General features: G+C 32.9%; 1 protein-coding gene across 9 annotated transcripts in view; it reads right to left on the bottom strand.

Annotated features, from left to right (window-relative positions):
- Positions 1–14,334, bottom strand: part of TBCK (TBC1 domain containing kinase) — a 267,698-nt gene that overhangs the window by 211,440 nt on the left and 41,924 nt on the right. For all 9 annotated transcript variants that reach the window (XM_024245819.3, XM_024245820.3, XM_054554234.2 and 6 more), the window contains 2 exons: positions 2,173–2,287; positions 506–579 (listed from right to left, as the gene is read on the bottom strand). In XM_024245819.3, the coding sequence (XP_024101587.1) occupies positions 506–579; positions 2,173–2,287 (189 nt within the window). The remainder of the gene's footprint in view (positions 1–505; positions 580–2,172; positions 2,288–14,334) is intronic.

The following is a 14,334-nucleotide window of genomic DNA, read 5'->3' on the forward strand; positions in this document are numbered from 1 at the left end:
TTCTGAACTTAAACATAGACTTTCAGGTATGGAACTTATCTCTATCTCTAATATCCACAATGATTCAACTTGAGTCTTAATATATATCTTAGAGAAAAGGGAATTAAACATAAAACATTAAATTGAAAATAATGTGAGAGTGATGTCAGTCTCTTGATGCACACACATTATCATTAATTGAGAATCTAGTCATCCTTCTTGCCTTAAGTTGATTTGATTCTGAATGAAATACAGAAAATCAGGAAATATTATAATGTAAAGAATGTCAATACTGTTAGCCTCTCTGCCAATTCAATGAATGATGAACATCAACGATCTACAGGATGCTGGGAAAAACTCACTGTCTACTCATTTTAAAAGTATATGGAAAATTGAGATGCATTAATTTTTAAAAAGCTATTTGCATGTCAAGAAGGAATATCAAATATAATTAACAAAATATACATGTTATCAAAGATTACAAAATTTAAAAAGAAATTCAAAATAGAGGAAAACATATCCTTACCCTATTGGGAAATCAACATCATCACCATGAGCTGTCATGTGATAAAGTCCAAATTTAGCCAATTTAATATGTCCCTACAATAATAAAGAAAAAAAACACTATCAAATAATTTATTATAATTGGCAATATATAATTTATATTATAAAATTATCATTATACATTTTATAACTAAAGAAACCATTATATAACAATATTTTATCAAAATGCCACTGTAGAAGATTTTAAAAAATCATAATTTTATAAAAAACTATCTGCCAATAGTCTGCTTTATACTCATTAAATATGTATATATGCATATGTACACATATATATCTCAAAATGACAAATGACATTTTTCTTTAATATTTTTGCTGTTACATTATCTAGTTATTTCACAAAACAAAAAGGCAAAAATGTTCTCATCTGTCTTGAAACCTTGGTTAGAATGTTTTGTGGTAATTTTCACAGAGCAAATTTTTTTTCCATGGAGTTGCAAGTCCATTTATAGTTATAATTTAACTGTGAAATAGGAAAACTTAACTTGAAAAGATCATTTCAAAAATCATCAAGATTTTGGTGAATCTGCTAGATTTCCAATAACTTTTTACATTGTTTGAGAACAAAAATAACTATCATAAGTATAAGGCTCTTAATAAATGATAAATATAATTTTATATCTTTTAAGTTTTTCCCTTTTAATCTATAAGGCTTTAAAATATTAAGTTGATCTTAAAATTGGTTTGTCTTCTCAAGAACATTATTTCCAAGCATTATAAAATATTTATATTTAAAAACAGCTTAAATTGATAAGATAATGATTCTTTACTGCCATAAATCTGAAATTAATGAGTACAATTTTCTAGTTTTGTGTTTGTGTGTTTGTTTTTTAGAGACAGGGTCTCACATTGTCATCCAGGCTGGAGTGCATTGGTGTGATCATAGCTCACTGCAGCCTCAAACTCCTGGGCTCAAGCAATGTTCTCATCTCAGCCTCCCAAGTATTGATTTGGGAAAAGAACCAGAGAACAAGGATAATCCTACTAATACAGCAAATAATGCCCATGAAAAAATTTCCTCCAAGTTGTTTTTATATATTTTATGAAAAGGAATAAAATTACAATTATTCCTGAAAATACATAGGCTTGCTCTCCATAATTCTCTTTGAAGGGTTTACAAGCTTCTTCTTAATGTCTCATAAGATTTCCAGTAGAGAAACAGCACTTCAATAGTAAAAGGAGGTAGGTATGAACAGCTGGTAAATAAGGAGATAAATAGAAGAGGAAAGAAGGCAGAAGAAAAATAGAGAAAACACAATGCAGTTGGTTTATATGAATAACATTCTAGCAAAAAGAGCCATTTTCTTAGAAATGAAAATAAATTAAGAGGAGGAGTATATTGGTAAGCCACAAGGCTTTAGAAATAAGAGTAAAATAAAAAAACATAAAGTTAGAAAATGGGTCTTGTGGGAAAAATAATCCACGTGAAAGATACACAGATTAAATAATTTAAGGATTATTTAATCCTTAAATTCAAAAACCACAATTATATCACTTTCATGTAGTCTTTTCATTATGAATATTCTTAAAACATATTCTGATTCTATTGTTCCTCTGATTGAGTAGCCCTGATTCCAGTTGCTTCCAATTTCAAACGATATATAAATATTTCTTACATGATTTAACAATTACCTTTCGGTCCAACAGGATATTATGAGGAGACAATGCCCTGTGTACTATACCATGTTTGTTCATATACTGCAAGCCCTGAAGAACCTCAAATGCTATACACAGAACCGTTGAAGAGCTACAAAGAAAACAAAAAGTCAAAGATCAATTACAAAGCAAATAAATAAGTTGTTTTAACAAGTGAAACGTGACCCAGTGAAAATATTCAAAAAGTTATATTTTTATTGCTCCTCTTTTATTCTGAGAAAATACAATCTATATATTTTCTAAAATATCTACCTCTACATATTTTAGGTTTTCTGATTATAACAGAATTGATCTGACAAAGATCCTACAGGTTCCTAAAGTCTACTGTAATAGTAGTATTTGGTTCTTCCAGGAAAGGGCTTTAATTTTAGTGGTGAGTGCAACTAACCTATAGCAGGTTTGGCTTTGCCAAATTATCAGGTTAAGTTTCAGGTATATGGCAGAACTAAGTCACTAAAAACTATTTTGCTCAATACAAAATACCTAAGCCCCCGAAAAAAGTAGTAACAATATATTTTATGGTATACAAACACTAGCTTATTTTCCATATTCAACCTATAAAGCAATCTCTGGTCATTTATGATTTAGCAAACTTTTCTCTTTAATTCTTATCCTATCCTCTACAAGCCATCCTTCACACAGATAGCCTCCAGTTTCCTTCTCCTTTTCCCTCCTTCTCTCTCTCACCATCCATCTCCCTAATTTTTTTTCCAATTTGCAAGTCTACTCATTACCAGGAAGCAGCTATTGTATTTGGGTAAATACTGCTACTTAGCGGTAGTAAGTAAGATTTGGAACATGTTTTAATTTTTATTATTACACTTTATAAAGTATGGATTGTTCATTTGCAGACATTGGTGTCTGCATTAAAATATTTTCCTGTCAACATTTCTTTTCTTTTTGAAAAGTTCAAATCTCAGAGTATAAGACAAATGTAATACTCACATACGATTAACCTAGCTTTATTAATTATCCTCTAATGTTTTAATCAAAAATTGTTCACTTAGGAAATTTCCCCATACCTACAATATTAACATTTTGGTATAGATTTTCCTTTCTATCCATTTTTTTTAAATTTTTCTAAAATTAAATTAGTGTTTGCAGATAGTCACTAAACATAATTTTTAAAACCAATAGTAGAGATAAAATGGAATAATAAAAAACATTCAATCCACAAACAGGCAGAATAAAAGGAAAAAAGTACAGAACAAATAGGAAAATGACTAATAGATTAAGTACAAATGGTCTCAATTCACCAATTAAAACATAAGGATTGTCGGATTTGATAAGAATTTAAACTCAGCTATACTCAGTCTATGAGAAACCTACTAAATAAAAGACATAGGTTAAAAGTTAAAAAATGGACTAACAGATTGCCATGGGCTTGGGTGGGGGGTAGGTGGACTACAAAAGAGTATGAGAAAATTTTGTGGCATGAGGGAACTGTTCTATCCTTGATTTTGATGATGGTTACATAACTTTGTTTATCAAACTCATTAAACTTTACATAAAACAGGGTAAATGTTAAGGTATGTAAATTATACCTTAATAAACCTGACTTTAAAAAATACTAGATTGAATAAAATTTTTACAAAAATAATTGTTGCAACCTGATTCTCTCTCCTAAATTAAAACCAAAAGAAATAACCAGATATAAAAGCTAAAATTTGCCTCTATGATCCTAGTTTGACTTTCCAGAGGGAATCAGCAGGTTTTGTTTTCAATTCTTCTGGTGGTTAGATTTTTACTTACTTACTAACTCTTCACTATGCAAGAGGATATAATTGATGTATTTTCACAACTTTCCTATTTTCCTTCCTCAAGTCCTTTTTATTACATTGTTTTACATTATCAAATTTTATTTTACATTATCAAATAATCATCAGCAGTTAGTTTTCAATTCTTCTGGTGGTAGACTTTTATTTAACTAACTCTTCATTCTGCAAGAGGATACAGTTGTCATATTTTTACAACTTCCCCATTTTTCTTCCCCAACTTCTTATCTGTATTCATTATATTGTTTTTACATTATCAGATTATAGGTGGGATAAAGGAAACCTACACTCCTTTCTGGAAGGTGAAACAAATAAGTAAATAGATAATGTGACAGGTAGTGATTAAATGAAGAAAAAAAATAAAGTAGGGAAGACAGATAATGTGTTCAGGGAAGTCCTCACTTCAGGTGACACTTACGTAGAAATCTAAAAGAAGTGAAAAAGACAGGTAGGTCTCTGGAAAATGTATGATTCGGGCAGAGGCCACAGCAAGCAAGTCCTGAACTGGTATAAAGTCAGCAGCTCACAAAAGTGTATTCAGTGCATGCAGTAGAATGAGCAAAGATTAAAGTGACAGGAGATAAGCTCAGAGAGATAGCCATGAGTCAGATGACGTAAGGCCCTTTAGGTCACTTTAAGACCTTTGGACTTTTACTCTGAGAAAGATGGGAAGTGATTGGCACCTTGCCATATGAAAATAATGATTAACAAATATTTACTGTAGAACTAAGCACAGAAAGAAATACAAACCTAGGCCACTTAAACCCTAGCTGTCAAGAGAAAATGTCTCAGTCATCAAGATTTAATGGATACCATAATTTTATAACTCTATTTATGAAGATTATCATCAGCTACTATAATTTTTACATCTCATATTATTTTTAAATTTCTTTTTTGTTTAGCTATAAGACATCTTGAGAAATTGTTTCATACAGAGAGCATGAGTAGGATATTTTCATGCACGGCGCATCTGAAAATATCTTATTCTTGCCTTGAAACTTGGAAAGAATTACTCCACTGTCTTATAGCATTCTTTATTAATGGCGAGAAGGCTAGTATCAGTCTGATTCCAACTTTGTTGTAGACATCTTGTCACTCTTTCCTGGGAAGTTTTGAGGATTATTTTTACTTTAACCCTAGAGTTATGAAATTTCAGCCCAATATGTCTAATGTGGGCATATTTGTGCCAGTCAGCATTAAGCATGTCGTTTCAATCTGAAGACCCACATGTTCCATTAACACAGAAATATTCACAAGGAATATTTGATTTGTTTTCACTTTCACTGTTTTATTTCACTGTTTTCTCTCTTTTTTTCTCTAAGTTGGAACTCTTAGTAGGCAGATGATAACTGGAACTATTTTTTTAATTTAATTTTTTTGAGTATATAGTAGGTATATATATCTATGAGGTACATGAGTTTTGATACAGGCATGAAATGAGTAATAATCACAACATGTAAAATGGGGTGTTCCCCCTAAAGTATTTATCCTTTGTGTTATAAAAAATTCAATTGTACTTTCAGTTATTTTAAGATATACAATTATTATTGACTACAGTCATCCTGTTGTATTAACTTTCTGTTTTAAGAGCATAATCTTTAGTCCTATCTATTATATAACTTAATTCCAGGAGAGAGAGAGAGATCCAGAGATCCAAAGAGAGAGAGACAGACCAAGAGAGAAAGAGACAGAGAGAGAGAGAGAGAGAAATCCAAACCATTAATTTCCAGGATTTCTATTATGTCCTCCAGTTGCTCCTTGTCAATAGATAAGGTTATGGATACATTATTCCTTTGAGTCTCTCTGAGAATAGTTAGAACTCTTAATTCTGGGAAAAGAGTATTATCTTCATTTCCTCTGTGGTGAGTACTCCCTCTCCACCCCATCTCCAGGCTCTGTTTTTCTCAACTATTTTTTTACCTCAAATATTACCTCTGGTAATCCGATCCCTGGTTGTCATATTTTGAAGTAAAGCAATAAGCTGATATTCCCCATAATGTGTGTAAAAAAGAAACAATGAGGGTTACTATTTATAAAGAATGCTATTTAAATTAACTGTAAAATATTCCTTTTTATCAAATAATTTCTCCCATATTAAAGTGCCATATCACCGAGTCTTAAACAAATAGGGAATGGGTGAAACAAGCATAATTTGGGATAAACAGAGTTTTCATAAACATCTTCAAAAAATAAACTAACTGTATAAATGGCAATATTCCAAACTTAAAAAAAATTATTTGTAACTTATCAGTAGTTACAGAGGCAAAGATTTTATGTAAAAGCACAATTACATGGATAAATATGTGCAGATGAAAGAAAACAAAGTCTTCCCCTTAAAAAAAAAAGGAAACATTCCCTGAGATTAGCAAAATGTAAACCTAGTTTTACGAACTCATTTGGCTCTACAAGTCAATTTTAGAGTAGCTTCTCTTGTTCTTGTCTGTTTCTCACACAACTCACAAAAAACTGATGCCATATTCAGCTGTGACACTAGAGGACCTCAGCTGCATACTACTTCAATATAGATGTCTTTCTCATGAAATTAAAGCCAAACCTTTAAAGTGATTTTCCCATTGAACAAGTTCTGAAACTACGGAACACACAGACTGCATTTTCTACTCTCTATACTGTGCTTTTGCTAATTGTGAGATATTAGACATTAGACTTGCATGTCGAAAAGCACATTCATGTTAAAAATGAGCGGATGAACATGCATACCAAAATAATTTTTAAAAATTCAAACATATAAATGACATACCCTTTCTTAGCTATTACTTGAGAGTACATGTCAATTACAATCTGATTTGCTTTTCTGCCCTTTTATATTCTCAGAATTCGATTTTTTAATTTGTTTTAAAATGTAAGGTATAAAGAAGAACAAAAATGCTATTTTATACCATGAGAAGAACAAATCAGTATTTGCAGAATTTTATGTACTTACTAGCTTTTTAAGTTATATTCTTTAATACTACCAATTATTAAAAAATTAAAAAATCATGAAATTTTTTAAGTAGTTAATGCAACAGCAAAGTAAAACTATCATATGTCTAGTAGTAGTTAACATGTTACAGTTTAATTGAACATGGAAACTAAAAGAAGATTTAGGATTAAGAGAATTAGACTCACACAGTTAAATAAAAAAGATACTGACAGGGGACAATAGGACTTTATCTTACACAATTCCCAAGTGAGAATCTTGTTAAATAGACAAACCCATCAGTAACCAAGAAAATGTAAAATTATACTTCAAATCAAACCATATTCTACTCCTTTTGACATTTTTCAGTAATTATTGTTACTTCAGGGCCTGGGTGGCTAGCGTTTACTTTGTCATCATTGTCCTGAACAACTGAACATAAGAATCCCTAGTGATTACACATACAGATAAGACCAAAAGGTAGCTTTCAAAATAATACAATTGATAACTCCGAATAAAGCAAGATGACATTTGAGGACATTTTTATTTATATTAAAACATATCAATTGAGTGGCTGTTTGTTTGTTACTGAATTTTTGGGCCCACAATTACCATGAAGAAGAATTGATCTGTACTACAAACAAGCCTACAGTATACTTAGAAGGACAGATTTACAAACTGATAATTATAATATAAGCAATTAACTAAGCAGATAAGAATTATTCATCATTTTTCTTTGTCTTCAAAGAAAAATAAAACATAAAAATTTATTTATAACATTGGTGAGACCAAAAGAGACCTACAAAAGTCATAAACCTTGGGAAAGTAAGCTTAAAATCTAAAAGAGAAAAACACTATCACCACCACCACCATCACCAAAAAAGATGTTGATAGTTTCTAGGTATGAGTCAACTTGGTTGTATTTGGATTTTCAACATGGCTCAATAAATTTTCAAATCTATTAGGTTGGTATAATCCCAGGTATATTTTCTATCCCTTTCCAGATATATTTCAAAGGCAATTTACTGTCTCTGTGATTAAATCATCAATAAATCATCTGTAGTTGTTGGTTAAAACATACTGAGGCCAAGATCATGGATTTAATTCTTATGCAGAATGGAAAACTTCATATGTTCACAGCCACAGGTTTTCATCTAACCCCAGCCAATACTCCCAAATACAGATAGTCTGTCACAATGAGACACTGCACAACCTATATTTACTTAAAACGTCCAGATTTTTAACTACTATCTCCTATACTTCTCTGTTCCTCACTCCTGAGGACCCACTCTTTAAGCTCATCAGTACCTTGGGATCCCTGTTCTCTAAGCCTCCTCTATTACCCCAGCCAAACAGTCCCTTTTTGACATCATTCTTTATTCTGACAGATATGGTTTGTCATTTCAATAATTTTTTGCAAAGATCCTTAATGGCTTCTCATTCAATGGCTCTCCCTTGTGGTGGAACTGAACTCCCTTTCTTGATTTCTGACAGTATACAGTTGAGGGTTTCTTGATTTTATGGTAATTATTTCTATATAAGCTTGTCTTTCCCACTGTATCTTGAGTATGGACTAGCTTATTCAACTATGACTCCCTATATCTATCAGTGTCTGTAATGTGCATGTTCAATAAGTATGTATTAAAAATAGGTGTTAAAATACATATATAAAATAATATCACACAATGGTACAAGGGGGAAAGATAATTAAATTCTTTACCACTAATAGAATAACACCTCAAGAGAGAATGTATAATCTTTTAGTTAGTCAAGAAAACACAAATTGCTCAAGTTCACCCAATGGCTATCCACAAAAAAATATTCATTTGCTGAAAATACAACTCTTCTAGTCTTTTATTTACTGAAAGAAACAGGAATAAATCAGGATATACTGGGTAACAGGATAATCTTGTTAATATCTGTCTAAAACTGTAAATTAGACTAAATTGTTGACAGAGATTACTACTGGCCTCAAACCATCAGCTCTTTTAGGTATTTGCAACATTTCCAAGAAGAGATGTTACTTGAATTGCAAGAAATAAGAGGCCAGGAAAGAAAATGAGAGGTCAACGTTGCTGAGATAGATTTGGAAATCATTCATGTATAAGTGATAACTAAAACCACACATGCTATTTCCTCAGATCCATGATCCATGATATTTCTAAGGGCCACTCCACAAGCCAAAACACCCATACTGTCAGCTAACCAAGGGAGGAAACACATTTCTGCATTCTATGAGTTCAAGATGTTCTTTCACCTTACAAAACCTGATCACTCCCACAGAAATTTTCCTTTTGGTCTAAAACATTCCTTACTTGGTATCAGCCTGAAGTAAAATGTTAAGAGAGGAAATACAGATGAAATATATTAATGGTTAGCTACTGTGTAATTTAAGAAATGGAGAGGAAAAATAAAATGCTTACTAATGATTAATGTTCAGATAATATTACAAGTGTATAATTCTGTGTTATCTTCAAAGAAACTTTCCTTTATAACTTGAAGACAAAAGAGCTCAGCTAGCATATAACTTTTAAAGACTCACTAGTTTATAATTCCAGAATTTGGGGAGGCTATTTCCAATGATGAGCTGGTGTCTTTGAGGCTTTTGACACTTACCACTTACTAAATTTTGATGTTTTGTAAAAAAAACCACAATATTTAACAGAGCAAAAAGGATGAAAAATACAACAGTTTCTGGAATTGAAAAAGGAAATAACACATTTCATTACTGGGCACACATGTTTTAGCCTGAAAGGACACACCTATCCATGCTAAATTTAAGAATGTATTTGCCTCAGGTTCAGATGTTTTGAAATGGAAATTGCATTGATAAACTGCTACCTAAAGATTGTTTTATAGTAAGTCTAAAAAAAGTAATCAGTCCATCTGACTTTCAGTTGTGAGACTAGGCATATTTTACAATTTAGCTTTAACTCTAAAATAATCAAAATAGACTGCTGTAAGTCTGGAATGTATCTAATTCTCAATAGGATACAATAAATTGGGAAATTAACTTTCCAACTTGAATACTAGATAACTTTTCTTCTCAGCAGAAAATTAACTTGGTAAAATCAAATACATATGGAAAACATAGTCTAGCGGTTTGAGGTTCAGACATAAAGCCAGGAGGCTCTGTCACTGATTTGTTATGCTTAGACAGTGTTTCAATTTCACCCTGCCTCCATTTGCAAATTTATAAAGTAAAAAATGTAACACCAAACAGAAGCTAAATGGAGATCAATGAGCTATCGGCCCTGCACAGAATCTTAATCATCTTAAAAGCAAAACAAAATAAACAAAAAGTCCAAGTCTCCCTCAAAAATCCCAGGGTTTTTCTGAAACCATACAATATATTTTGTTACATCATATGTATATATCCTATAAATTAACAAAAATTGCAAATTGAGTTCTCCAACTATTCTCCTGACATAACTGAATCAGAAGAACCGTTTTCTAACTTCTCTGTGAGAATAAAATCACCATTTGATATACAGGTCTGGAGGATCTCAAGATTGGCTGCATATTTCTGCCCCATCAATGTTTTCTTCTCCTAAGCATTTTTTCCTATCCTTGCACAGAAACTTCAAAACCTCTTTTGTCATCATAGTCACTAATTCTGGCTGTGCAAACACACTAGGTAATAAGTCCAATTCCCCATACCCTGGCAGCATTTGGGATGTTGGAAGACTGCAACTTTTCTCTAAGACAGAACTTATCATGGCATATAGTGGGTTAAATCTGTACCCTGTATCATTCCAAAGTCGTTTTTTAAATTAAAATTAATGTTTATATTGCCATGTGAAAAAAAGAGAAACAAATTTATATTACTGTTCAGAATTTTGATTTGAGACCAATTCACATTTTTAAGTGGACTAATATTTTAGATGACTAATTTATCACCCTACCCATCTCAAATAATGAATGGGAGAGGGCCTGAATAATATGGATTGCTTATTACAGTGTCTGCAAGACAGCATATTATAAACAAAAGTTTGTCAAACTGAAATGTTCAGTTAAATAAGTATTGGTCTGTCTTAAGTAACTTATGACCAGTATGATTGCAGAAAAAACCCTATTTGCCATGTCCCTTGTATTTGCCAGCAGTTGGGGTGATACATTGATTATATTTAGGTCAGAAAATCCAAAAATAGCCAAATTTTGTTCTTAACTACTTCTGCTAGACTCCATAAGCTTCCTATGATTCATAAATAGGAAGGCAGACAAAGCAAAATAATACTTTAATAGCCAAAGCTTTGTCTCCAAATTTTAATGTAGAACTCTGAGTTCTGCTTACCTATATAAATAAATATTTTTTCCTAAACCAGATCACCTTGAATTAGTTAGTTCTGTCTATTTCACCTAACCTTGAACTAGACTTTCAGTTCTCAATACTATGATATAATGAAGATCATACCAATTACAGCAAGCGTCACAAAAAAGAGTAAGAAAAAGCTCTTATCCATATAATCCCATAATGACCCAGGAATACTGTGTAAAAATTGAAGAACAGTTATCTTTTACCAATTCACAAAAAATATAATATTAATAAATATGGATTCTTAATTTTAGGTTCTCCTATGTGTGTTGTTTTCTTGTGCAACATCTGCAATCACTTATTTCAACCAGAATATATAAGACGGTAGCTAATTTAGCTCAAATACTTTAAAACTGTTCTTAAGAGTGGTGGCTCACACCTGTAATCCCAGCACTTTGGGAGGCCAAGGCAGGCGGATCACCTGAGGTCAGGAGTTCCAGATCAGACTGACCAATATGGCAAAACCCCATCTCTACTAAAAATACAAAAATTAGCCATGTGTGGTGGTGGGAGCCTGTAATCCCAGCTACTCGGAGGCTGAGGCAGGAGAATTGCTTGAACCCAGGAGGCGGAGGTTGCAGTGAGCTGAGATCGTGCCACTGCACTCCAATCTGGGCGATAGAGCAAGACTTTGTCCCCCCCCCCCAAAAAAAACAAAACTGTTCTTAAGTTGTATAAGTCAGTTTCTCATATTGTTTTACAAAGAGCACATTGATTTCTAGGTTTCCCACCATTGGAAGAATTTTAAGAACCTTTCACCAAAAGCAATGGTAAAGAATCACCTTAAGGGCTCATTAATATAGATATTGCTGGGTTCTACTCCCTGCAATTCTGATATAGTATCTAAGATGAGTCCCAAGAATTTATATTTCTAATAAGTTCCCAGGTGATAATGATGATGAACCACACTTCGAGAACCACTGTCCTAGAAGGCAAATATAAATGAACCTGTTTCACTTTCAGGTATACAGGAAGGTATAGTATAGAACAAAGATAATAGGTTTTAGATTTAAACAGAACAAAGTTTAAACCCCCGGGCTATCTTTTTCTAATTGTCATCTAACCTCTAAGTATCTTTCTTAATCTTTAAAATGAGGTAATAATAACCACTAGTACAGCTATGTGGTAAAGTTTAGATATAACATGCTTATAGAGCCTGGTATAAAGTAGGTACTCAAATATTGGTTTCTTTCCGTGCTACACATGTTTCTTAATGTGTGTATAGCCCCCATCATCCTTTCTCTTCCAAGAATAAATTCATAGAAAGAAGTCATCAACTTAATTTCTCTTGACGCTGATGACAATTTTTTTTTTCAACTAAGAAAATATCTAGGCTTACTCAGCTCCAAAGTCATTGTTTATTTAATTTTTTTTTTTTTTTTTTGAGACAGAGTCTCGCTCTGTTGCCCAGGCAGGAATGCAGAGGCGTGATCTCGGCTCACTGCAAGCTCCACCTCCCAGGTTAATGCCATTCTCCTGCCTCAGCCTCTCGAGTGGCTGGGACTATAGGCGCGTGCCACCACGCCCGGCTAATTTTTTTTTTTGTATTTTTAGTAGAGATGGGGTTTCACCGTGTTAGCCAGGATGGTCTCAACCTCCTGACCTCGTGATCTGCCCATGTCGGCCTCCCACAGTGCTGGGATTACAAGCATAAGCCACCTCGCCTGGCCTATTTAACTTTTAACTACAGTTAAGGGTATTTTGCATATAGCAAAGATGTAATAGAATATAAGCAAAGCAAACCAATCGCGTGGATAAGTACAGGGTAAAAGTTTAAAATCTAAATCCCAATTATGGGTTCACTTCACTGAATAGTCTAGTAGGTCCCATTGAATAACCTGGTATTTCTACCTACCTACAGTAACAGTTAAAATAATAGCAATGATAAAGATAACCATATCACAACTACTACTATAAGTATAGCCCTTTAATAGGTCTATCAACCTTTCGTAATATACAGATTTTTAAGTCACAAACTTTGTGACTAAATTAAAGACTGGATCTGGATAAATGGATGAATATTCAACCTTTGGCTTTACAATTATAACAACAAAATATAAAAGGAATACAACTTAAGATGAAGTTCCTCTTGAAAAGATCTGATATTAACTGGGATATCTAAATCTTAGACATAATAAATTTTTATACAAATCATATGAGATATATGCTTCACAGCAATGACTTTGAAACAACAAAATAAAACTTTTTTTCCTGACCTCTTTTCTAAAGAAAATGAACTTTGTTTATAGGGGCAGCAAGTAGAATTGAAATCTAATAGAAAATCTTTTCTGCATTTGAAATAATATTTTTAGAGTATGTGTCTTTTGCTTATTTGCTGGTTAGCTTGTCTGAAGGGAGGCCCCCAAAAAGATTTGTGCACATCCTCACCCCTGGCACCTCTGAATGTTACCTTATTTGGAAAAAGGGTGTTTTCATTTGAGAAAATCATCCTGGATTATCCAGGTAGGCTCAAACTTCAATGTCGAGCGTTCTTATAAAAGGGAGACACATAGACGAGAAGACACATAGAGAAGAAGGTGATGTGAAGACAGGGGCAAAGATTGAAGTGATGTGGTCACAAGCCAAAGAAGCCAAGGAATGCCAACAGGCACCACAAACTGGAAAAGGAACAGAAGGATTTTTATTGAAAGCCTCCAAAGGGGGTGTGGCCCTGCCAACACAGTACGTTTTCTGAATTCTGGCCTCCAGAGCTAAGAAAGAATAAACTTCTGTTATTTTAAGCTACCTAATTTGTTGCAGTAGCCATAGAAAACTAATAAAATGTTCCAACTTTCTATCACATGTTTGGTCTTTCGAAATAGCCCCCATCCTGAAGCTAGAGGCTTTCAAGTGTCACCTCATCAGAATACTCAGCTATGGCTTAAAGGAGCCATCGTGAATAACAAGTCAGTCCTATTACTCAGGAAATTCCAAGGGTTTTTGAAGCTCTGGGCCAGGAACTTGGGACAAAGAACAATACATTATTGATTATATTAGGGAAATGCAAATGAAAACTGCAGTGAGATACTACTTCATACCCACCAGGATGTCTACAATCAAAAGATGAAAAATAACAAATGTTGGTAAGGATGTTGTGCATTGCTAGTGGGATAGTAAGTGGTAGGGCTATT

Source organism: Pongo abelii, chromosome 3 (genome assembly GCF_028885655.2).
Source record: "Pongo abelii isolate AG06213 chromosome 3, NHGRI_mPonAbe1-v2.0_pri, whole genome shotgun sequence".
NCBI classification, from domain to species: domain Eukaryota; kingdom Metazoa; phylum Chordata; class Mammalia; order Primates; family Hominidae; genus Pongo; species Pongo abelii.